General features: G+C 37.5%; 1 protein-coding gene across 15 annotated transcripts in view; it reads left to right on the plus strand.

Annotated features, from left to right (window-relative positions):
- Window positions 1–26,301, plus strand: part of GTDC1 (glycosyltransferase like domain containing 1) — a 504,344-nt gene that overhangs the window by 97,360 nt on the left and 380,683 nt on the right. For 10 of the 15 annotated variants that reach the window (XR_009740792.1, XM_061438629.1, XM_061438668.1 and 7 more), the window contains 2 exons: window positions 8,963–9,122; window positions 14,525–14,728. The exons of 1 other annotated variant lie outside the window; for it this stretch is intronic. Coding sequence is in view for 12 of the 14 variants with exons in the window: in XM_061438629.1 (XP_061294613.1) it covers window positions 14,550–14,728 (179 nt within the window). In the remaining 2 variants the exon portion in view is untranslated. Of the gene's footprint in view, window positions 1–8,962; window positions 9,123–14,524; window positions 14,729–26,301 lie in introns of those variants that run through there. 4 more of the 15 variants (XM_061438637.1, XM_061438621.1, XM_061438708.1 and 1 more) reach the window with 3 other exon arrangements.

Consider the following 26,301-nt stretch of genomic DNA (forward strand, 5'->3'; position numbering starts at 1 on the left):
TGGGTCTGCATATACTGAGATATTTTCAGTAGTAAATACTGCAGTCCTCTGGGTCTGTGGTTGGTTGAATTCACACATTGAGAGGAACCTACTATGAATTATACATGGATTAACCCCCTCTTCCTCTCGTTGTTCACGGGTCAACTGCACTTTGCAGATGGCTGAAATTTCATCATCACCTGTTGCTCCTTTGTCATATATAGGTCCTCCCGGGAGGGGGTAACACATTGTGCCCTGCAGACATTTACTCTAAACAGTTTGAAGGAGTTTATTTGATATTTTAAATTTAGTTCTTGCAAGTAAAGTTTAGAAACAAAGCAGGAAAAGGAACATTGAACAAGAGGGATAATAAACAGAAACAAGGTATTCTTTATGTCATTCAGTTCTACTAAGATCAATTGAAGAACTATTATATGAAATACATAATATTATGTACCTAGTTTTAGGAGTTTAAGTTATAATCTCTCTCTACAGTGATTCAGGCTGTTTGTTGACTTTGAATGCTAATTAATCTAGAGACTTAGAGTCCCAGATAAGGTAGGCGTATATGCTGGATAGGGATGCAAGGGAGAATTAATTAACTCTCAGGCTACCTTACTCTTATTTGAATGCACTATTTACAAACCATTAAATTACTAACTTAAGAGATGGTGAGGTTGCAGAATGTGGCTTTGAGTAGTTTGCAAAGAATACTGTGTACTGTAAGGTCTGCCTCATTAGACAAAATATTTGTATCATTGGAATGTCTCCTTGAAAAACCATTTGATAAAGAGATAATAGTGACAAACAAGGCCACTAGATAGATAAAAGGCATAGTGCTTGCTCCAATCAGGGAACTTTGAGCTATGCTTCTTATCTTCTTTAGTGGAAACTTTTGTGTCAGATGATATGGGCCAGCCTGTGCAAAACTATGGAGAAAGCAGACCTTCTAGAAATTATCCATCCTTGTTTGCATAATGCCTTTACTTTACTCAACAGACTCATTCCTAAATACCTTCATGATATTAAAATCCCAGTCTATTATTATCAGACTGACTCTTTTTCTTATAATAGTGAGTAGCTAGTGATATGCCCCTTGTAATATTTAAAAATAGTGATACAGCTCTCATTACCGCATCTATTAGCCCCAGATTTACTCAGCCCTGGTCTAAACTGGGTTTCTGGACTTTTAAAAATTTATCAGTAACAATCTCTAAACTCTATCTAGAGATGACTTCATAAATCACCAATATATGTCTTAGACTGTTGGCAAATCACAAGCTGCTTAAGAAATATATGACAACTAGAAAAAAACCTTCTGCAATAAACAAATAGAAGAAAACGTACTTTTAACTAATGCTATTTCTAGTAAACTTCTGTGTTCATGTGGAACTTTGGAGATGAGAGAAATTAAAATACTAAATATTTCAATTGATACATCTTTATGATTTTGTTGATTTGGATTTTAAAGGACAGATTCTAATCTTGCCTTTCCCTCATATTTCCTAATACCATTTAAAAAAAGCATGTTACTGCAGGGTACTTTAATTGATACAAAATGAATATTAAAATATTAAAGATATCTAACATCAGTACTAAGGATTTCCATTTCTAGCCCTCTAATCCTCTATGGAAATTTCTCTTTTGTCTCCAAACTGTTTGCCTGATATTCTTTTGCCCCTGGATTTTGTATTTCTTTTAAGTTGATTTCCCTCACTGATAAACAGATTGGATTGTGAGATTATGTCCTTTTTATTTTTCAGTGGAAGTGAGTAAATCCAGAACATTATGCTTGGTGACATTTATTTCAACTCATCAGGGGAATGCCACCCATGTTTGCTTGGGTTGTAGTACTTCAAATAGGACATTGAGAATGTATTTGTGTTAGAGTAACCTTGCTATTTCAGTTTCAGAATTAACTGAAAATGTGACATGTGCCTCCTACTAGAAGAGGGAATGTCTCAACAATTTTTGGCTTAGTTAATACGGAGTAAATTCTTAGAAAATGTTAGCACTGGTGTAGTTAAGAACCAGTCATTTTATTTTAAATTTCTGTGGTGTGTATATTTATAATTACCTTGCACAAACCAGGTCTGAGTTAAAATTTGGCATAGAAGTCAATGTAGAGTAGCAAGATAATGACTCTGTCTAATAAAAAATGTCAGTCTAATGGTTAACCAGTTGAATCTTTCAGGTTATAGACTTGACTGTCCTTGGGTTAAATATTCTTATGGAGTCTAGTCAGCTCAGAGAAGGTAGAGTTGCCCATGATGTGCAACATGACTTCTAAACACCTTACCAGGACTATTGGTAGAACTGTTTTCCTTAGAAAGTGTATCATTTTGAATATGATAAAATGCTACCTCTTATATTTAGATGATGATAGAATGTGTGCATTAAGTTACATTTGTGAGAGTAAATAGTAATTAGTGGTAGTAAAGGGTGAGTATTTGCGACCTTGAATGAAATAGGAAGAAATTATCAATGCCATTTTTACAGGGTTTTATGGTTTATTGACTCAACCACATTTGTTGAACAACTTCTGTTTGCTACTTGCTGAGGGTCTAGTGGTAAGCAAGTAGACCTGTTCAGTATCCTCATGGAACTTAATATCCAGGGGAGGAAATGGGTCCTGTATAATCACTCATGTAAATGTGGTCTACAGGGAATAAGCACTGAGAAGTACTACAGATTGTTTTATCAAGGGCACTTGGACTTTGTTTAATGGTGACTGTAGCAGCTTATGAAATAATTTCCTACATAGCCCTATGCCTGACTTCTCCCCTCCCACTTCACACTCCATTCTTGTTACATCAATCTTGGATATTGTCCTTCATCCATCTTGTTATCCTATCAAAAAGTTGCCAGTCTAGAGCTGGTGGGTGATGGATAAAAGTTGTGAGGTAAAGGGAGAGGATTGATTATGCTGGACTCAGGAAGAAATCACAGAAGTTTGAGATTTGTGATCCTTACTGTTTGATGTTCAGTTCTGTGTGACTTACATCACCAGTGTCCTAGGTTTACAGACTAATGGGAGTTATCATTACATATGTTTGTTGTTGTTTAGTCACTAAGTCGTGTCTGACTTTTTTGCAGCCCCATGACTGTAGCCTACCAGGCTCCTCATGGGATTTCCCAGGCAAGAATACTGGAGTGAGTTGCCATTTCCTCCTCCAGAACATCTTCGTGATCTAAGGATCGAACCTGTGTTTCCTGCAGTTGGCCGGCAGATTCTTTACTGAGCCCCTGAGAGAGCCCCAATATTAGCCATATTATACAATAAATGCATTTATCATCGAATAGTGACATTTACATCCCATGAACATATACATTTATACTGCAGTATATTATTTACATAATAATAATAATATTGTTATTTAATGCAAAAACTACCAAGATTAGAAAACGGAGGCATCTTTTACTTAGGTTATATCATATGCCTGGAGTGAAGCTCAATGGGAAAATATGTGAATATGGGGTTAGAAGCTCTGAGTTTAAACCCTTGCTCTATCACATTAAAAATTTTTGTAATTAAACATTAAAATTTTAAATTTTTAAATTCTATTTTATTATTATTTTTTATTGGACTATAGTTGCTTTACAATATTATGTTAGTGTGTGCTGTAGAGCAAAGTGAATCAGCTATATGTATACATGTATCCCCTCTTTTTTGGATTTCCTTAGCATTTAGGTCACCACAGAGCATTGAGAGTTCCTTGTGCTATGCAGTAGGTTCTCATTAGTTATCTACATTATAGATAGTAGTGTATATATGTCAATCCCAGTATTCTAATCCATCCTACTCCCGCTTCCTCCCTTAGTGTCCATATGTTTGTTCTCTACATCTGTGTCTCTATTTCTGCCTTCTGAATAAGTTCATCTGTACCATTTTTCTGGATTCCACATATGTGTGATATTTGTTTTTTCTGTCACTTATTCTTTGATTCCAATAGTCTCTATTTCTTCTTCTGTAAAAGAGAAGTGGTGGAACAGTGGCAGCAGCCTTCCTTCCACCTATGATTTTGCAATTCACGCTGGCTTCTGCACATAGGTGTCCATATCTGAATGGGTCATATAGCCCCATTTTCTCCCACTGAGCTGATTTGCAGCCTGTTTCAGGAAGGTGGAAGGCTTGGAGAATTGCCATCTTGAGAAAGCAAATGCATTATTCATCTTGTCAAACTTTTATAAAATGCATAATTGTTGGCAGAAAGTATTTTAAAATGCCTTTTTTTCTTCCCCATTAAATAAAAGCCTAATTACTAAATGTGGAATGGGATCTCCAGATTGATGATGAGGGAATTGGTTTCTCATCCTACTTCCATGTCTAGTATTAAACTAGGATGACAAGAGATCAAACAGAATAAAAAACTGTAGGTGATTTTCAAAATTCATGGATCTCACAGATATTCTCTTAGGCCTTGAAACTTGCTTTGGCCTAGAATTCAGTTGCTTATGGTATTTCTCCCTCTTCTTTAATCACAGTTACTTCTGTTGTATTAGTAGGTTAGGATAAACACATATCTACACGAAAATAATTTATTCATTTCAGTAAATTCTGATTTCTGTGAACAGCAAGAAAAAAGAATAAATATAAAATGTATTCAGTTGTACTAGCTATTTGATTTAGTCTAGGCTTCAGGAATAATGGAAATCATTAGTAACAGGTATAGCGCTGCTTCCTGACACTGATTTGCTCAGGACTGGTGTTAAGGTGAAAGCAATGTTACTTCTTTAAAGGCAGAATCAACTTCCCATTTCCTCCTAATCTTCACTTCACCTTTACAAAAAGCTTAGTGACATTCACTCTGTAGCAGATCCTGGGATAGCCCTTTGAGAAAACAATGACATGTTCCCTTATCTTCCAAATTTTTTACAGCCCCATAGGAAGCAGAATGCAGAAATAGAGTGAAAAAAGTTTTATGATACCGTACAGAGTAGAAAACAAGTCATGTTTATGAAATGTTCAGGGAAAGACTTCATAGAGTTGGTGATTGATGTGCAGAAATTGTAAGAAAATTTCATCAGATGAACTTGAAGAAAAGACTGATAGAAAAAAGATAAAGATGTAATGTCACAGAAATATAAAATAGCTACATGAGTGTGAGTGCTTGATATTGCTCCGATGACATTGGGGAAGTAGAGGAAGAGGATTGAAGTGGGAGAAGGGGAAGCAAGGCTGCAGTGAAAAGAAAGGAACAGGCCTGAAAAGGAAGGTCATAACTGCCATGTCTAGTGCCTTGGGTTTTGTCCTTAGGTGATGGAGATATGGAAGGTATGTGAGCTTGTCACTTCATGATCAGATTTGCATTTTGGATGACTATTTGTGGCTGGATTATGGACAGTGGTGTGTTGGGAACCAGATTGTGTGGTGGCATGGAGACCCAGTTAAAAGGGTAATGCAATAGTTCAAATGAGTTTTGACATAATTTTCTGGTATAAAATATTCTATTGATTCATAAATTTGCTGCCACATTTTAAAATGTCAGCAAATTGAAAAAATCTTAGTATTCAGTAGAACTAATTCATTGCTGGTTTTATAGTTTAAAGTTATTCATGAAATTGATAGCAATGAAAAATTGAAAGAAGGTTAGTATTTTGTCAGTAGAATTAAACCAGTATACTCACAAAAATTTTCAAAGTTATAATTTTGCTATATAATGTTGAATATAACTTTAAAAAATGTAAGGTAATGAACTTGTAATAGATATACATATACATACATACATATATATATATATATATATATACACACACACATGCACATCTAGTTGTTAGTGGAAATTACATATGTGTGAAAATAAGTGAATAATAAATCATAATGTTGGTATGGGTAGGTATTTTTTGAATTTGCATTTGATACTGATAGTTATACCCAAGATTTTGTGTTAATTCAAGTCATGGCATAAGTAATGGATATTTTTGAGCAGGAAGTTATATCCCAAATCTAGAAAGAATGAAAATATTTGTCATGGAAAATTAAATAGCCATATATGCATATAAGATTATAATTTTAAAAGAGCATGTGTTAAAAGATCATTGCAAATCATATATTTGGAACAGCATGCTTGAAAATAGCTTTAGATTGTCTCACAAATGGTGTAGCATATAAATCTTACCAAATTTTGCTTTGGGTGCATAAATCCTCACTTAGTTACCACAACAAGAAACAAAAGTCAGAGTTGATGGAATTAGAATATCCGTAGCCTTATGCGGGAATAGAATTTTCTGCCACATCTTTTTCAGTATGAATTTAAGACTTAGAAAAAAAAAATGTTGCTTTTTAAATACACCGTTGTATACAAGTTATTATAAATATTAGGCTGTATGCCCCATGATCAAATAATGAAATAATGATAAGTTTCTGTTGTACATTATTTTCAGTTCAAACTAATGCTCAGGATCGGATTTCATGCCTTACTGTTAGTCAGACTTTTCTTTATTTATGTATAATATTATCAGTGCCTATAATTTTAGGATTGTGAGTTTTTTGCACTACATTTGATATCTGATTATTTATCAGTCTTCAGAGATTACATTGAGGCTTTAGAGGTTAGGATGTATTTGCTATGAATGACTTTTATGAAATTTTAAAAAATAACCTTTTCATAGGATCCGTTTATCCTTGTCTCTCTGCCCCCGCCCCCCCCCGCCAATGTGATAATAGAATGTTTTATAATACTTTGAGGAAACTTTTTTATTCAATAGCAAAATATATTTTTACTGCATATTTCCCTTAATAGGTTCTGTTAGGGGAATCATTGATGACATGTTTCAAAGCAGAAATCTTTTCGTGCTCTTCATTTTTTATTTTACTATTTAATGAGATTTCAGGTATATTTTAACAACTGGGGTTTCCCTGATGAATCATTAAAATAAGTGAGTGGGCTGGAAAGTAGCATGAACTTTTTTCTTAGTGCTACCCTATTTTACTCTGCTGGGTTACTGGTTGCTTTTTAAATAGAACCTGGGTGTGTTGGAGCTGGTGGGTGGAGGTTCAGAAGGGAATAAGGGAAAGGGTCAGTTAGAAAATACCAGGTAAATCTCTGATAATCTACTGGGAAATCCGACTCAAATTCTACTTTCCTCAATGTACTCCATTTTGTATTTAAGCTCTCTATATTTGCTCTGCCAAGCTCAACTTTCCAAATACTGTGTATAGGCAAATACAAAATATATTTCCAGCAGTTGATTGAAGTTTAAGGTATTAAGCCATATGTGGATTAGCCTGTGGAATCAATTTCTCATGTGTGTGGGATTAAAACCGTTAAAACCCTCATCACTGAAACCATACCTTCCCACAACCAATAGTGCTAAGGTGTCTGTGGAATATTTTAATACAACAGGTTCTCTGATTTAAAATTGTTCCTTGGTATTTGGTTGGAAAATTATTTGAATATTATAGGTAACTGCACTGATATCATATATGAGGACTAGTTATGGGATTCTAATGTGACTTAGGTTTAGTTTTTAAAAATCCACATGAGATATTTATACATAGTTCGTCTTTTTCGATGTCAATGGCATATTGCAAATTTCCTTTAGCTATTACTGTTAAAAGCAACAACAACAACAAAACTCTACCACAGCAGCTGTAACTGCTAGAGGAGGTAGACAGAAATGTGGTTTACCTTGAAAGTGATAATGCTTAGTGAGTAAAGCACTTGGGTCAAGCTTAAAATAAATGCAGGTATGATGACAAAGTTTTTAATACAAATTTTAAAATATTCACAGCATTGGTTTCAGGCTACTTTTGTTCTTGGTGATTTTATCAGTGCATTTTTATTTTTAATTGGGATGACTCTAATGGCACCTTTTCATTTTGGTCAAAATATTTATATGAAATACTATCATAATTTTTCATTTTGTATTCCCTCACAGTCTTAATTGTGAATGTAAATTTTTTGAAAGGTAGGTAATTCTCAGATCATTTTGACCTCTGATGATCTTAAATAAAACTTGAAGTGGTTTAAAATTCCAAGCCATCACTTTGACTCATTTTATATTGCTAATTTAATATTTAGCATTTAACCATGTATCATTAAATCATAGTATTGATAATGAATTAAATTTTCATAAAGCTTTAATAGTGTAGCAGATTCTCATTCATCTGGTGTCACTGGGGGATAAAATATGCTGAAGATGAGGTTTTGTTTTTTTTTTTTTAGAACTGAAGCTTACTTATTTAAGCAGGAAAACTTAAAAGTTGTTAAAAACTTATCTGAGACATTTTTCACACTCTTTTAGGGAATATGAACAGATTGTCTATTTACTCATAAAATATCATCATTCTAGTGTCATGTAGAAAGGACATGGGCTTTCTGTTTGGTGTTTGTTCTCCAATGTAGGAAGTTTTTTGTTTGTTGGTTTCTTCCTTTTAAAATACCGCACTCCTAATTTTGATATACTTACTCTGTTTAATTGTTTCAGGGCTTATCATCTGTGGTAGTACCTGTACTAATACTTTAATGGATTCATAAGTCCAGGCACCTCAGTAAGACATTTGGCTACCTGTAGGCTCACCAGCATCTTTTGGCAAATACCTGATCACAGCCTCTTGCCATGGAGGGAAGCCTCTCATCCTCTGGAGCAAGGACTTTCAGTGTTGAGGCCCTGTTTCTTCTGCTCCCACTCACTCACTCTCCAGTAGCTGTTGCTATAGGTGCAAAATTGTCTGTATTACTTCCCTGGTGTGACCATTTGTAGTTTTCTGAGACTATTGCTAAAATGGGTAAATGGTGTACTCCTTTATCTTTTAGTAAATTCCAGCATAACAGCAAAGGTTCTTTTTTAACATGGTGGTTTTTTTTTTTTTGAACTACTGCTCATATGTTTCCAGCAGTGTTTCTAAAACAAAACAAGCACAGTGAAAGTATTTGAGCTGTTCTTTAATGTGCTATAATGACATTTGGTTTGAATCTTATGTTTAAAAATCAGCTTCCCCTCTTTTGCTTGCACCTAATGGAAATCATCTTTCTGCCAGGTTGTGCTTAAAGAAGACTACAAGGGAAGAACATATTTCCTTCTTGCCACAAACATTGCAGTAGAAGTAAGTGGGGAACTGCCAGGATATGTCTGTCTCCACAAAACAAGCAGAACAAATTTCCATGAATCAAAGCCACTAAGTATAGTTTTCAGAGATGGTAGGACATAGTTACTTTCCCTCGAAAAATACCCCAAATGCAGGCACACCCTTTGGCCACTAGAAGAATGTTTCAGTAAACGCTAGGTCAAACCTGTACATTTCACTCTTCTAACTGAGCTATTAAAGGGGTGGAAATCTACTATAACTATAATCTTTTTTCCCCTTTTCTATTTTTCAACCTCCCACATGCTTGATGTTCAGTTCTGCTTACTGAGTGTCTTGAATCTGCAGCGGCACCTACACGCACTGCCTCCACAGTGGCTGATGGTTTGCAGATAACTCATGATTCAGACCCATAAGAAACATCTGTAACTGCAGGGCATGATACGTGCTCTAGATTAATCATGGAAAAGGACAGAGTAATGAAGAATCAGAATACTTTTTTTTTTCCGAATATTAATGTTGCTTTGAGATTATATGAGTGGAATATTCTCTAGAGTGGTTTATATCACCTTCTATCACTTGGGGAAGTATCTCAGGTCATTTTTATAAGAAACTCTTAGAGACCTTTTAAGCATATACACCTTAGTGTGACTAGGTCAGAGGAAATAAAGCAAGATAGTAGATACATGTCATGCGATGCAGTAAGCAAATTAATGTTAAACTGCTTGTATTTTTTCTTGAAAATCTTGATATGATTTTAAAAATTGCCTTTCATTAGTTTCTCTTTTGCTTTCTAGAAGTTTCAATCATTTGAAGGGCAAATGGCTACCATTTTGTTAAACTTTGGAGGCTCTTTATTAATGTACTGTATACAGCATCATACAGGTGAAGTCTCCAGACAACCTGAAAAAAATAAGCTGCATAACTCAGTCTCTGAGCTTACTTCTTCCTCACACAATCTGCAGTACTCTCAAATTCATATTTAAAATACAAGCTGCTGAAGAGGAATGGTTAACACCCAATTCAGTTAAGTTCAGTCACTCAGTCATGTCTGACTCTTTGCAACCCCAGGGACTACAGCACACCAGGCTTCCCTGTCCATCACCAGCTCCCGGAGCTTGCTCAAACTCATTTCCATTGAGTCAGTGATGCCATCCAACCAGCTCATCCTCTGTTGTCCCCTTCTCCTTCTGCATTCAATCTTTCCCAGCATCAGGGTCTTTTGCAAGGAGTCAGTTCTTCCTATCAGGTGGCCAAAGTATTGGAGTTTCAGCTTCAGCATCAGTCCTTAAAATGAATGTTAAGGACTGATCTCCTTTAGAATGGACTGGTCGGATTTCCTTGCAGTCCAAGAGACTCTCAAGAGTCTTCTCCAACACCACAGTGAAGAAGCATCAATTCTTCGGTGCTCAGCTTTCTTCACAGTCCAACTCTCACATCCATACATGACCACTGGAAAAACCATAGCTTTGACTAGACGGACCTTTGTTGGCAAAGTAATGTCTCTGCTTTTTAATGTGCTGTCTAGATTGGTCATAGCTTTCCTTCCAAGGAGCAAGTATCTTTTAACTTCATTGCTACAGTCACCGTCTGCAGTGATTTTGGAGGCCAAAAAAATAAAGTCTGCCACTGTTTCCATTGTTTCCCCATCTATTGGCCGTGAAGTCATGGGACCAGTTGCCATGATCTTAGTTTTTTGAATGTTGAGTTTCAAATCAGCTTTTTATTCTCCTCTTTCACCCTCATCAAGAGACTCTTTGGTTCCTCTTCACTTTCTGCCATAATGGTGGTGTCATCTGCGTCTCTGAAGTTATTGATATTTCTTCTGGCAATTTTGATTCCAGCTTGTGCTTCATCCAGCCAAGCATTTCTCATGATGTACTCTGCATATAAGTTAAATAAGCAGGGTGACAATATACAGCCTTGATGTACTCCTTTCCCAATTTGGAACCAGTCCGTTGTTCCATGTCTGGTTCTAACTGTTGCTTCTTGACCTGCATATAGTTTTCTCAGGAGGCAGGTAAGATGGTCTGATATTCTTATCTCTAAGAATTTTCCACAGCTTGTTGTGATCTGCAAAGTCAAAGGCTTTGGTGTAGTCAATAAAGCAGAAGTACATGTTTTTTGGAACTCTCTTGCTTTTTGTGTGGTCCATCGGATGTTGGCAATTTGATCTCTGGTTCCTCTTCCTTTTCTAAATCCAGCTTGAACATGTAGAATTTCTTAGTTCATGTATTGTTGAAACCTTGCTTGGAGAATTTTGAGCATTACTTAGCCAGCGTGTGACATGAGTGCAATTGTGTGGTAGTTTGAGCATTCTTTGGCATTGCCTTTCCTTGGGATTGGAATGAAAATGGACCTTTTCCAGTCTTGTGGCCACTGCTGAGTTTTCCAAATTTGCTGGCATAGTGAGTATAGCACTTTCACAGAATCATCTTTTAGGATTTGAAATAGCTCAGCTGAAATTCCATCACCTCCACTAGCTTTGTTTGTAGTGATGCTTCCTAAGGCCCACTTGTCTTCAGACTCCAGGATGTCTGGCTCTAGGTGAGTGATCACACATCATGGTTATCTGGGTCATGAAGATCTTTTTTGTGTAGTTTTTCTGTGTATTCTTGCCAGCTCCTCTTAATATCTTCTGTGTTAGTTAGGTCCATACCATTTCTATCCTTAATTGTGCCCATCTTTGCATGAAATGTTCCCTTGGTATCTCTGATTTTCCTGAAGAGATCTCTAGTCTTTCCCATTTTATTGTTTTCCCCTTTTCTTTACATTGATCACATAGGAAGGCTTTCTTAACTCTCCTTGCTATTCTTTGGAACTCTTCATTCAAATGGGTGTATCTTTCCTTTTCTCCTTTGCCTTTTGCTTCTCTGCTTTTCTCAGCTATTTGTAAGGCCTCCTCAGACAACCATTTTCCCTTTTTCCATTTCTTTTTCTTGAAAATGGTCTTCATCTTTGTCTCCTGTACAATGTCACAAACCTCTGTCCATAGTTCTTCATGTACTCTATCAAATCTAATCCACTGAATCTAACACCCACTGCCTTTCAATTGCCTATTCTCCTTTCCTTGGTGAATAGGGACCTGTGATTGAAAAGAACTGATTTGAAAATGCTGGAGGATTCTATCTTTACTCCTTAAGTTCCCTGGTGGCTCAGACTAAAGAGTCTGCCTGGATGCAGGAGACCCCAAGTTAGATCCCTGAGTCAGGAAAGTCACCTGAAGAAGGGATTGGAACCCACTCCAGTATTCTTGGCCTGGGGAATCCCATGGACAGGGAAGCCTGGTAGGCTATATAGTCCATGGAGTTGCAAAGAATTGGACATGACTGAGTAACTAACACACACACACACACTGCTGCTGCTGCTGCTGCTAAGTCGCTTCAGTCGTGTCCGACTCTGTGCGACCCCAGAGACGGCAGCCCACCCGTCCCTGTGATTCTCCAGGTAAGAACACTGGAGTGGGTTGCCATTTCCTTCTCCAATGCATGAAAGTGAAAAGTGAAAGTGAAGTCGCCCAGTCGTGTCCGACTCCTAGTGACCCCATGGACTGCAGCCTACCAGGCTCCTCCATCCATGGGATTTTCCAGGCAAAAGTACTGGAGTGGGGTGCCATCGCCTTCTCCAACACACACACACACACACACACACACACACACACACACACACAATTGGTTTAGCCTAATACCTGGGGAGGTGGGGGGATTGGTTGTGGTGCAGAGGCTGGGGGTGGAGGTGGGGTGCTGGTTGGGAAGTACCTAATTACTGTTTGTCAGCTACTGTGCTTCAATTTTATCCTCACAACACATTTCTGAGGTTAGTTCTATTATCCTCATTTTAGAAAAGGTGAGACTAAGTCCTGCAATGTTAGGTAACTTGTTCAAGATCATACAGCTAGGATGTGACAGAGCTGACCTTCGAACCTGTATCATCCTGACCCAAGGATTCATGCCTTTCCCGCATGAGGAACACTGCTTCCTATTTTGCATATAAGTGAAATACGTTTGTATTCTTCCCCCAAAATGCTCTTTGGATGATTTAGATATCAAGAAATGATTTTTCACTTCAGTTATTTCTTTTAGAACCATTTGAGACTTTCTGCTTTGAAATTCAATTTAAGCAGACATTGCCTTGACTGAGCAAGGTAAAGCACAGTTTTCTTAGGATCATCATTGAGTTTTGGGGACTAATAATTTTGTGCAGCAGCATTATTACAGAAAGCAATATGCTGCTTAATGAATGGTGTTTACTTAAGTCATAAAAGAGAATTCAAACGTGGAATATTTTTTAAACAATGTAGTTGTTATATACTGAGTGATATTTCTAGTTTATTTCTTATAGGAAATAGCATGTAATTTGAAATGCATATATAAGTTTTTATATACATACATATATTTTTATTTCACTGAGCACATTAGCAAAAGTCGTATTATTAAAGTAAAAAGTTGCTTGACAGCCAATTCTTTGTGATGAAAATTTTACTACATCTTTAGTAGCAGTGTTACCTATTGCTCTTAATGCTTTTGTTGTTTAAAGAAAGATTGTAGAAACTTTGGTGTTCATAAGCATGTACCTTCACCTTATTTTTTGCATCTTCCTTTGGGGGTGGGATATTGATAATAGTGAAGAAGTGGCCAAATGTCTCAAGAAATTGTATCCTAAAGATTTTTAACACTAGAGAGTTGATATTTGAGTATGAGTGTGTGTTCTTCTAAATATGGATCCATTGGGGGCACTGGTAGCTGATGAATTGATAAATGGATTAACATGAGTGTTCCAGAATCAGAGAATTCCTGAACTGGAATGAGCCATACAAATGAAGGACTCTAGTAGTGGCATTCTTAGTTAGGACATGAGTTCAGTGACTGTCCAAGTCCAGATAGAACTGTAGTCCAAGGTAGTGCTGAGGTTACTGAGTCAGGGTCACAGCCATTCCATCCAGGAAATGAGACATCACAGTAGGAGGGGACTTTAAACTTCCTGGGATAGGAGAAGAAACTGAGTCATTTGGAAGTAATCTTAGGACATGAAGAAAACAGAAATCAGAAAAATAAACCGTCTTTCTTTCCTCTTATGAACATAAATGGTATAAAAATATTGATTCCCAAATACAAATCTCATGTTACATATTTAAAAAAAAAGTGGAAAAGGGCTTCCCTGGTTGCTCAATGGTTGGGAGTCCAGCTTCTGGTGCAGGTGGCGTGGGTTTGATCCCATTTTGGGGAACTAAAATCCCATATGCTGCAGGCCACCTGAGCCCATGAGCCACAACGAGGGACAAGCCTGTATACCTCAATGAAAGATCCCACATGCCACAACTAAGATTTGATGCAGCCAAAAATAAATAAATGTTAAAAGAGGGGAAGATACCATAAAATAAAAAAGAATAAACCTATTTAAAAATGTGTCTGTAAATGATTTTATTTGCTTTCTGGATATAATATTTGAACATATTTATTTTAAAACAGTTATACATACATATATGTATGTTTGAATTTTTTTTTTCTTAATATCTAGGATCTGTGAAGGTTTGAAAGGGCCAATGAGTATTCTCATCCTTGAGGCATTCTATGGTGGGTCCCATAAACAGCTGGTGGATCTGCTTCAAGAAGAGTTAGAAGACTCTGTCCTTTATACCCTGCCTGCAAAGAAATGGCACTGGAGAGCAAGGACATCAGCTTTATACTTCTCTCAGAATATTCCCACCAGTGAGCATTACAGGTAATTAAAACCCAGGCTGTGTCTCCAGCCTATTTCAAATGCACCTGTTCTAAGGAGCCTGCTACTCTGTTGGCCTCTGTGAGATTTCCTCCAACTGTGTAATTGGTCAGTATGACTACAGTAGCTATTCCTGTAGAGACAGCAAAGCAGCCGGGTACACTGATATTCTGAGGACACCTGGCTGGTAGGAATGTGGCCTCATTTAGACCCTACATGCCTCTTCTTATTTGTCTTGTCCTTTTACCACATGCACATGTGGGTGTATGATGACATTTTTTTGGCCTGAGATGAGAGTTGATCTTGTGCATACTTGGTTTTTTTTTTTTTTTTTTTCACTTCCATAACCTCTCATGCCTCTTTGAGTGAGTATGCTGTTTTAGGGTATCTGCTCTGTACTAGGAGCTCAGGTTGGAAAGATGGATATGACCAAGATGAATATAACCCTTACAGGTTTTTATAGACTATTCAGTTAAAGATGGATATGCAAGTGCTATGAGAGTATGAAAAGGGGAGACGTTGATTTTGACTGTGACAAATTGGAGGTCGTTTTATAGAGTTGATCACCTTTGCTTACTCTGGAAGGATGAATAGATTTGGGGACACAGACCGGGGACACAGATCTCAGTTTTGAATTTTGCATCGTCAGGCAGTGGGAACTATGGGGACCTGTTAGAAAGTCTCATGAGAAAAGCTGCATGGGAACTACTGATTCCATTTTAAGGAAACAAGTAGAATGAAATCCCCCTGGAATATCCCTATTGCCATGTGTCTCCTGATGGTTAAGTAGTAGATGATTATCCTACTGTGGTTTACATATCCATGTTCTTACCACGCTGGACCCTTCTGTGTAGGGCTGCATTGATGTCGGCAGGAGTGAGGAGTGCCAGACTGATAATGAATGGAGTTCGAGACAGGTTGTTAGAGTGAGGGCACATTGCAAGCTGCAGTGCCCACCTTGGCTTCAGCAGCCGTATCCATCTGCTGCTGCTTGTAGGGTGGAGCAGTGACAAGGGAGAGAGCAGCTTGAGATTTAAATGTAGGTTGCTGTGCTTAGTAGTAATTTGGGGGATTCAGAAAACAGCCCATTTGGTATATGAAAGCCATGCATCACCTCTGAGAATTCAGATTGTCGGATGAAACAGCAGTGAACGCTCAAGCCATGTTGCTTGGAATTTAAAGGTAAAAACTGTTGGAGGGCATGTTGAGAATTTTGTATTTTTCTAATCTAAAGTGTATTTTTCCTTACATAATTTAATGTTTTATATTCTGGTGTCACCAAGTGAGTATTGTAGATTCACTAGTAGTATTAGAAATTTCAGTGCATGTATCGATAACAAATCTTAAGGGCAGTGACAAGCCTATTGCTGTGTTAAGATCTGACTGTTTATAGTTGCTTTCACATCTCATTTAATTGTGTTTTTGCAGCACCATTTGCATTATATTACTTAAGGTCAAGTGATCAGGTTGGCTTTATGGCACATTTTCATTTAACATTACCATTTGATATAATACATTCATATGTACCAAATGATATGATACATTTGTACAGTGATTTGAACATTGAAATGAACCATTTTTCTATCTGCTATTAGATTTCATTTTGATTATGCAGTATTTCTGAATGGAATTATTATATCACAAATATATGTGTATGGATAGCATGCAGACAAACACTTCTATGCGCATGGCTTTCCCACTGTTTGAGGTCTGAAGCATTTGAGGATGAACATCATATTGGTTTTTGAAGCAGTCTTTTTTGGGTGGTAGGTTTTTGGAATATGATAATGTATAGCCATAAGCTCCAGGTCCTATCAGCGGTATCTGTGGTCTTTCAAGCTCAACCATTTAAGCTGCAGTTAATGGTACTTATTAACCTAATCAGACTTCACTAAAAGATATACCTCACTAGTCTAACTTACAGTTATATTTGACTAGGGTTAACTTATCTACTCTTTACCAAATAACCTTTTCATTTTTAGAAAAATAGCAGCAGCTTACAAACTTATACTAAGTTAAAAAAATATGCTCACTCAATTCTAGATTAAAGTGCAAGAATTACATTTTGTTATACCAGATAAATCTAATCTCTCTAGAGACTTTTAAAAATATGAAATCGTCTTGATTTCTGTTTGCTTACTCTATTTGTACATTGGTCAAATGAAGTCACCAAAATTCATAAAGATAAAATGAGTAAGCACCAATATTGCATACTAGGCAAAAACTACTCTTAACTAGTAGGAATGTATCTGATGAGAATGACCTGGAATGTAGGTACACAGGTTACTTTTTTTTTAACATCTGTACATGTAGTCATTGTTTTTATAAGCTTGTTATCTGGGTAATATTTTATTAGTAAAAGAATAAATTCTCCAGCCTAATTAATCAGTTCGATTTGCTTTATCTTGACGACAAAAGGAATACATCATGATTCACATTCAGAGCTGTTTAATTTTTATTACAGATTACAAAAGATCCGTGGTTTATTTTTCTCAAGAGTAGTTTGGTAATTATTAGGTTATATTAAAGCTTTGCCTTCTGGAAACTTCACAGAATGCAGAAAAATGTTTCTGAGGATGGGCCTCAATTTCATGTTCTGAAATGTATGAGTCATTTGTCCCAGGATCAAGCATTTCTACTTTCTTAAAATATACCTAGGGTAGGCATCAAAGATATTTCATTCTTTTTTCCTTCTTTACTAAAGAAGTATCTTTACTAAACTGAAAGAATCAGTCTTAACTTAAAATCATTTTTTGTTCACTCTCTGATGCTTGCCATTATATTTTAATTCTGTCTGAGGTATTATAGCAGATACTGATCATTGCCCACTTAACTGCCCTTCTTCCTTGTTGACAGAGTCAGTTTTCTTTGGGGTGGCTAAGTACCCAGCACTTGGGAGTGAAGCTCGACAGACCTGAGTCAGTTGTGATGAACCCGTTCTCTGGCAGATTGTCCAGGCTTTGCTTTGAAGCTAGTGCTGGATTCTGGCAAATTTTGATTTAAGTAGATGACTTCTGGGGTTTCTTCCAACTCAGTTTTCTTTTTTTTTTTTTCATTTTATAAAAGGGGAAAGCCATCTCCCCTTCCCTGTGTTTGACTGCTGTTATGATCTCTACAACTGGGAGGCGACAGCTGGAGGACAAAACACTGGGCTGTCAGCAATGTCTGATGAAGGGCTGCGAGGCTGTAGCTCCTTAGTTCTCTGAAAACCCTCTCTGTCTAAAGCATGTGGATACATTTTGTAAAATGAAATACATTTCCTTTTAAGTTCATAGCGAGCACAGTGAGAGAGAACCCGTAGAGGGTTGTGGAAATTAGGGTGATCACCTAGCTTTGAAGCTGTGGTTGCTTAGTTTTCATAAAGGGGACAGGTTAACTGAGTTGTTATATGTTACATTCTTGAAATGAAATGTTGGGCAGAGTTAACCTGAATTAGGAAGCTTTCCATATCCTCTTATCGGAACCTCTCCAAGACAAGGGACCAAAGGTAAGGTGACAAACAGTGTTATTGGATGCTATCTTTTGTACCAAGAAAGGGGGTTCTAAGAACAGAGCAGTGGAAGAGTGCACTGGAAATGAATGAAGAGAGTTGCCGGGTGATCAGTGGAGCAGAGGCTGTCGGTGCCCCACCCACTCCCCTCCTCCTTTCTCCTGCCGCGTGCGCCCTGGTCAGCTTCCTGCTGTCGGTCTCAACAGCCCTTTGCCTGCAGAAGCAGCTGTGGGCAGCATGCCCCAAGCAACCCTCTATCGCCCCTCAGATGAAATCATGCCCAAGTGTGAACACTTGAGAAATCATTAACAAAGATTCCTCCAAACCCTGTAAGTCAGGAAATAAAAGCATAATTCTAAATAATTCATGGATCACAGAAGAAATTATCATGGATACTAAAAAATAGAACTGAGTCATAGTGAACATACTGCATGTCACAATGTGGGTTGCATCTAAAGTGACAAAGCCACATCATCTTTAATAGATTTATTATTATTATTGTTATTGTAATTGTGACACTCAGGACTTTCTAAAGCTTATGGCCGAGCGAGGGTAGGGCCCCTCTTACTTGAATCTAGGCATAGTACTGGGAAGGAAAAATAAAAATAGCAAAAAATAGTGAAATTGAAAGCGCACACACACACACACACACACACACACACACAAACATATGGGCTTCCCTTGTGGCTCAGTGGTAAGTAATTCACCTGCCAAGCAGGAGATGTGGGTTTGACCTCTGGGTTGGGAAGATCCCCTGTATAAAGAAATGGCAACCCACTCCAGTGTGTTCTTGCCTGGGAAATCCCATTGACAGAGGGGCCCCGTGGGGTCATAAAAGTGTTGGATATGACTCAGTGACTAAACAACAACAACAAATATATATATATATATATATATATATATATATATATATGTATATATGTATAAAATGGAGATGAAAAATCTTTCCAGGTTCAAGGGTTGGGAGTAGAGAAAGGAAAAATCATAATGATAATCAGTACCAGTTAGGACTTGTATGGCTATAAGAAACAGAAAACCTACAAAACTGAGCACTTGATGTCATGTAACACAAGTCTGAAAGAGGCAAGGTAGCACTGTATAAACCGACCTGCACAGGGACCCAGTCCCTGTCTGTTAATGGGGAGATTTTTTAGTTGATGTGACAATATCTTTAAAGATATTCCATTCAGATTTTCCATTTCATTTTGAGTAAGGTGTTAACAAGTTATGCTTTTCTAAGAAATTATCCACTTTGTCTAATTTTTCAAATGTATTTATTAACTGTTAGGAGAATTTTCTCATTTGGAGCTCGTCTCTAGCTTTTAGCCGTAGAAGTCACTCATCATTTGAATTTTCCTCTCGTGAGGTTTTCCTTTTTTAAAATTATAGGATAGACTCATGAAGACAGATAACATTCTGGTTTGGGATGCTCAGTACCTGCCATTCCCAAATTATCCTCAAACTGCTATACTGTGAAGTTCTCCACTTGGTTTATAAATGGCGGGAGGTAGCTTCCAGTACTGCCCAGCTCACTGTCCTTATATCATTATCAGTTGCATGCACTTCTTGGGGTTTGGATGATGTTCTGACACTGTGTAAATAATAATGACAGTAGGTGTGATACAGCATCCCATAGTCTGACCCATATGTGACTCTTGCATTTTATGAGAACTGGCCGAGAGTTTTCCTCATCACTGTTGCCCAGCCAGCCAGCTTTCATATCGTGTAATGCCTAACTGTGGGATTCTCTCTCTCTCTCTCTTTTTTTTTTCCTACCTGTCTTTTCCTACCTGATACAGCAGCTTTCTAGTATTTGTATGGCACTTAGGGCTTTGTTCACAAAATTTCATTTCAGTGAACTTTCCTCTGATTGGCAGTATAAAACCATCTGGACTTGATGTTGAAAATATAACTGACCTAATGCTTCAAAAATAGTGTAATACTGAAAACCAAATAACTGGCCATTCAGTCTCTGTTTCACTATTTTTCTCTGGTTTCCCCCTTCTCTCTCTCTCGTTTTCAAAGCCATGCACACATACATGAATGACTAACACTTAAATTATATCCTTCATTGCACAACTGGAAATTAACCAGATTACATGCATCCTAAAGGAGAGTTTCCAGACTGTATCTTTTCTGCTTTTCTCTGTGTTTCTTCTTCAGTGCTGTCAAGAAGTAAAATATTCCAGTAGCAGGGGAAAAAAAAGTTTTCTTGTTATGCAGTTCATAGTTTATTCTCACCGTTGACTGCTAATTCAAAAGTGTTTGTATAGTTAGTAGCATGCATTGTGAACCCACTGTTTCCAAAGAGTTAAGCGCAACAGTGCAACTTCAGATGCATGTTTTTAATACTCCTTCTAGCATATTTTAAAGATAAAACAAAATTTTGCATTTAAGATTCTATACAGCCCCAGGTAACAGTGCATCTTTATGTACAATATTATTTTAAACAGACCCTTACCTTAAAGACCTGTGGGGTAAATCTTTCATATGTTTAATCTTTTGAAATCTGACAACTGTATTTTAAAAGACAAACTTGATGTTTTATTAAACTTTTACAAAGGAGAGAAAATCATTATTTTTAATGAAGGAAATGGAAAAGGCAAAAAAAAAAAAATTCCCTAAATATCCTTAAGTGGATGAAAAATCATGCTTGTTTAAAAATGTTTTGGCTGTAGAGTAAGGACCTTCATAATTTTGCTTTTAGAAGTAACAGGCTTATTTATATAACAGTTGAAACCGTGAATCGAATCTTAGAGTGCTTCTAATCTAGTTGTTTTTACTTATTTTCATTGTACTTCCACTCCTGACATTTGTTTATTGCAGAAGGTGTTTCTGCTTTATTAAGGTCTTAGTCAATGAAGTATGTTTGCGTTAGGAGCTCTATAGGTGAGCACAGAGTTCTGGCATCCTTCCCTTCTCTTAAGCCACCTCTCTTAGGAGAGCTTTCATGCTTACCGACTTCCTTGGAGAAGGGGATGACAGAAGATGGGATGGCTGGCCATCAACTCAATGGACATGAGTTTGCACAAACTCTGGGAGATAGTGAAGGACAGGGAAGCCAGGCATGCTGCAGTGCATGGGGTCACAAAGAGTTGGACATAACTGAGTGACTGAAGAACAGCAAGCCGACTTTGGACACATTGTCCTGTTTAGTAAATGACCAATTATTCCCCATCTTTCCTTAGTTTATACTTTGTGGTTCTTTCACATGATGGACCTGCTAGCCTCCTGACCAGCCAGCCCACAAGAATAACTGCAGGCAGAAAGCATGAGGCCTTGTGCTCACAAAAGTGCTGCATGTCTCTTTCATTATCCTTTCTTTCTAAAGAGCATAATCCTCTATTTTAGTAAATTTTTTTTCCTGTAAACAGTCTTTCCTGTGTTTCTCCTTGCTTACTGTCTCATGCTGATCACCACAACTTAATACTCCCTTTTTAGGAGAAATTTCTGTGATTGAATATAAGTAGTTGAGAGAAGGCTGGGGGAAGGATGGTTTGCACAAAATTTCCCCCAGACTGGTTTTCTTTTGGCTCTTTTCTAAGCATTTTTCCATTTTACCCCCTTCATCAGCATGTATTAAGAACTTATATTAATGTGTGTATGTGGAATCTAGAAAAGTGGTACAGATGAACCTATTTTTCTGGGCTCCAAAATCACTGCAGATGGTCATTGCAGCAATGAAATTAAAAGACGCTTGCTCCTTAGAAGGAAAGTTATGACCAACCTAGACAGCATATTAAAAAGCAGAGACATTACTTTACCAACAAAGGTACATCTAATCAAGGTTATGGTTTTTCCACTGGTCACGTATGGATGTGAGAGTTGGACTATGAAGAAAGCAGAGTGCCGAAGAATTGATGCTTTTGAACTGTGGTGTTGGAGAAGACTCTTGAGAGTCCCTTGGACTGTAAGGTGATCCAACCAGTCCATCCTAAAGGAAATCAGTCCTGAATATTCTTTGGAAGGACTGATGCTGAACAGAAGCTCCAATACTTTGGCCACCTGAGGCGAAGAGCTGACTCATTTGAAAAGACCCTGATGCTGGGAAAGATTGAGGACAGGAGAAGGGGACGACAGAGGATGAGATGGTTGGATGCATTGACTCGATGGACATGGATTTGGGTGGACTCCGGGAGTTGGTGATGGACAGGGAGACCTGGCGTGCTGCAGTTCATGGGGTCGCAAAGAGTCGGACACGACTGAGCAACTGAACTGATAGAGACACAGATGCCTATTATGGACATGTAAACATGGGGGTGGGGCGTGGGGCAAAGAGGAGGGTGGAACAAATTGGGAAAGTGGCATTGACATATATACACTACCATGCAGAAAATAGATAGCTGGTGGGAAGTTGCTTTATAGCACAGGGAGCTCGGCTCGGTGCTCTGTGATGACCTAGGGGGGTTGGTTAGGGATGGATGGTAAATGAGGTCCAAGAAGGAGGGGATATATGTATACATATAGCTGGTTCACTTTGTTGTACAGCAGAAACTAACACAACATTGTAAAGCAAGTATCCTTTATTTAAAAAAAGAAAAAGAGTCAGTGCCTAATCTGATACTGCTGATGGAAAGGCAGATTTGACAAATGGGGACACACAGTACTGATACTTAGTAAGCATTTAGTAAACTCTGTTGATGAAAGACAGTTTAGTGCCTGTATATCCAGTTGCTATACTAAGAGCTTGTATTAAATAATCCCAAATTAAAAACCATCTGTGACTTCCTCTTGCATATATGAGAGTCCAGATCACACCCAGGACTCACAGGGCCCTGCTTGCCTCTGCACCCTCATCTCTCAGCCCCGGCAACTCACTGATCTCCTGTAGTAACGACAGTGGCCTGTCCTCTTATTCAGAAACAGCAACTCTTTCCTGCCTCACGTCCTGTTGCTCCTTGCCGGTCCTGTAGCTGGGTACACTAACTCATGCCTGCTCTCCACACCTTTACTTACCTTTTCCATCCTTCCCCTTCTCAGAGGGGCCTTGCCTGATCACCCTGTCTCTATTTCAGCATCCTTTTTTTCTCTCCACTCTGCAATTACATTGCATATGATTTGTAATTATTTTCTTTGTTTGATTTTTTCTTTAAGTCCCATGATGAGAAGGGGCATAGTTGTCTTGTTTACCATTTTTATCCCCAGTATTTAATATGCTTCTTAGCAGATAGTAGCTGTTGAGTAAATATGGTTGAATGAATGCTTTCATATCTGTGGTTTTGAAAATACAAACAAAGTATAGTTGCAATTGGCTTTGCTAATTTGCTGTTTTTTTTTTTTCCTCTGCCTTTAGCACTACTAGAATCCTGTGTCCAGGGATATCATCTCCTACACAGAAACTGCTTAGAAACATTTAAGGGCCTGTGTATTAAGGGCCTCAGTATTATGGGATTAAACTAAAGAATTCCTTATACACTTACTCACTTATTTTTATGGGCTGTATTAATCATACCATGAAATCAGTCATCATTCATTATGTAAATTTTGATAATAAAAAATATAATTTTCTGGAATTTCCCCTGTATAAAAATGTTTCTGGAAAAAAAGAAATGTTTCTTAGTTCAGGAAAGTTTATAGAATCTAGAATATGTATGAGATATTTTATAAAATTTCACATTATTGTATTTAAGGCTTTTTAATTTTGTTAGTGGCCACCCATGAAGAGTGGGCTTTTAATTTATGGTGTGGAAGCTATAAGATAAATGAGAGATTAGAATTTGGCCCAAAGAAATGTTTAGCTTGGCCACCCAATTATTTAAGCATTTTTAATTTTTAACTGCTTTTAAGACAGACAGACATTCTTTGTTTTGGTCACAAGTACAACTAGTTACCATTGCTTTATACTGACTTGTTTCTAGATTTATGTTACTTAACTGGTCCATTTAGGCCTGTCTGTTTGTGTCTCTGGTTTATACTCTGTCCAAGAATGCATCTTCAGATAATCTTAAATAAAATATATTTACATGTACATATACATGAAAGTGTTCATTAAAAGACTATAAATCACTCATGTTGGAAAGAAATAATACACTACTGTAGGATAATCAGCACTTCTGGGTTCTAATCCCAACTCTGCCATCAATTAATTGTTTGACCTTGAAAAGTAATTTTTTTAACCTTAAAGTCTTATTTTTTTCCATCTGTAATTAAAGATTTTAGTTTCTTCCATTGAGTTCTATGATATTATAAATAAGGCATTAAAATCAAGATTAAGATTTAAGGAATTCTAAGACAAAGACAAATTTATTCTCTCATTCAACTTTGTTATCAACCACTGCTTTATTTAATACAGAAATTATTTTCTGTCTTGCTTGTATATCTTCTTGAACATTTTACTTTTATTTTTAGAATTAAGAGGCTTAAGCAATAAGTCTTTCCAGTAGTGTTTATATCTTTTAAGTTGTTCTGATATAACTTATTAGTTGTTTGGATATTCTGTTCCAGCCTCAGGATTTCATGATTATATTTGCTTTTTCAAAGAGAATGTGGCTAACCTTTGGATTAGCTGTATGTCTTTACAGGGCATAGAACACAATACAGGTACACTAAATACTGAAGATGTTACTATAGACCTTACACAGAACAATCAATCTCTAAAATCTTGGTTTAACATAAACATGTTCTGAGCTAGGAAGAAATGTGGGACATCAGATTGGGAGGATAAGGCAGATTTTATCTAGTTCATGAGCATTCTTGAATTCAAGGTTAAGAATTTAGAGAGCTTTTGCTTTAGGCTATGAGTATCCCTTGAAGGGGCTTCCCAGCTGGCAGTAGTGGTAAAGAACCCACCTGCTAATGCAGGAGATGTAAGAGACGTGGGATGGATTTATAGGTCAGGAGTATCCCCTGGAGGAGGGCAAGGCAACCCATTCCGGTGTTCTTGCCTGGAGAATGCCATGGACAACGGAGCCAGGCAGACTGTAGTCGCAAAGGGTCACAAAGAGCCAGACACGATTGAAGCGACTTAGCTTGCATGCATCCATCCTTTGAAGGCTGTCTTACTCAGGACCCTGTTAGTTGCATATAATACACTCCAATTCAGAATCACTTAAACATAAGGGAAAATTTATTGGCTCATGTAACTGAAAGTCCAGAGTGACTCCAAGCAAAGCTGGATCCAGTGATTCATCAGGCCTCTTGTTTTCTTGACTCTCCTTTCCTCTGGTGTGGCTCTCTCCAAATGGATCTTTCCCAGAGCTGAACTTACCTCTCACCTGCTTAGTTACCCTATCTGAAGGAGTGTACCTCTCTTTTGACAGTTGAAACCAAAGTCCCAGATTGAGTGGAAGGACTTTTTTTTTAAATTGTGTGGTCTTTGAATTTATTACTGTGACAACATTTAATGTCATGATTGGCCAGACCCAGACTCACATGGCCACTTTGGGGTTGACCTCCTCCAAACCTTTTGAACTGAGTGCAAGAGAGCAAAAGGAAATTGCACTGCTGCTATCTGAAGAAGAGGTAAATCACTCACTGTGATTTACCTGTTTTGCAGGTAAATTACATTGAGTACTGCAGTCGAACATGGGAGTGAGGTAAGGAAAACTGTGTACAGGACAATTAGGAGGGTAGAGATGGCTATTGGATTCTTAACATCTAAAGTAGAAGTAGATTCTGAATGAGAATAATGATAGTAGGGATGATAAAGGTGAAGGAAATAGTATGAATGAAATTTATATTTGCATTTCACCAGTTTTAAAATTTGTCTAGGAACTAAATTGAAATTTACCCTTATCCTATCTATGAAAAAAAATTTTTTATATACAAATTAATTTAGGTAAAATCACAGAGAGCACAAACTACTTTATTATAATTATTTTTTAAATAGCTATGCTAGTTGTAAATCTGGAGAAGGAAATGGCAACCCACTCCAGTGTTCTTGCCTGGAGAATCCCAGGGACGGGGGAGCCTGGTGGGCTGTCGTCTCTGGGGTCGCACAGAGTCGGACACGACCGAAGCGACTTAGCAGCAGCAGCAGTTGTAAATCATTCATATTTACCCATTAAACCGAATCAGTGGGTTTACTTTGGCAGCATTTTAAGTTATTCCATGTACTTCAATGCAACAAAACTTACTTTTCTTTAAA

This window comes from Bos javanicus, chromosome 2 (genome assembly GCF_032452875.1).
Source record: "Bos javanicus breed banteng chromosome 2, ARS-OSU_banteng_1.0, whole genome shotgun sequence".
Lineage (NCBI taxonomy): Eukaryota > Metazoa > Chordata > Mammalia > Artiodactyla > Bovidae > Bos > Bos javanicus.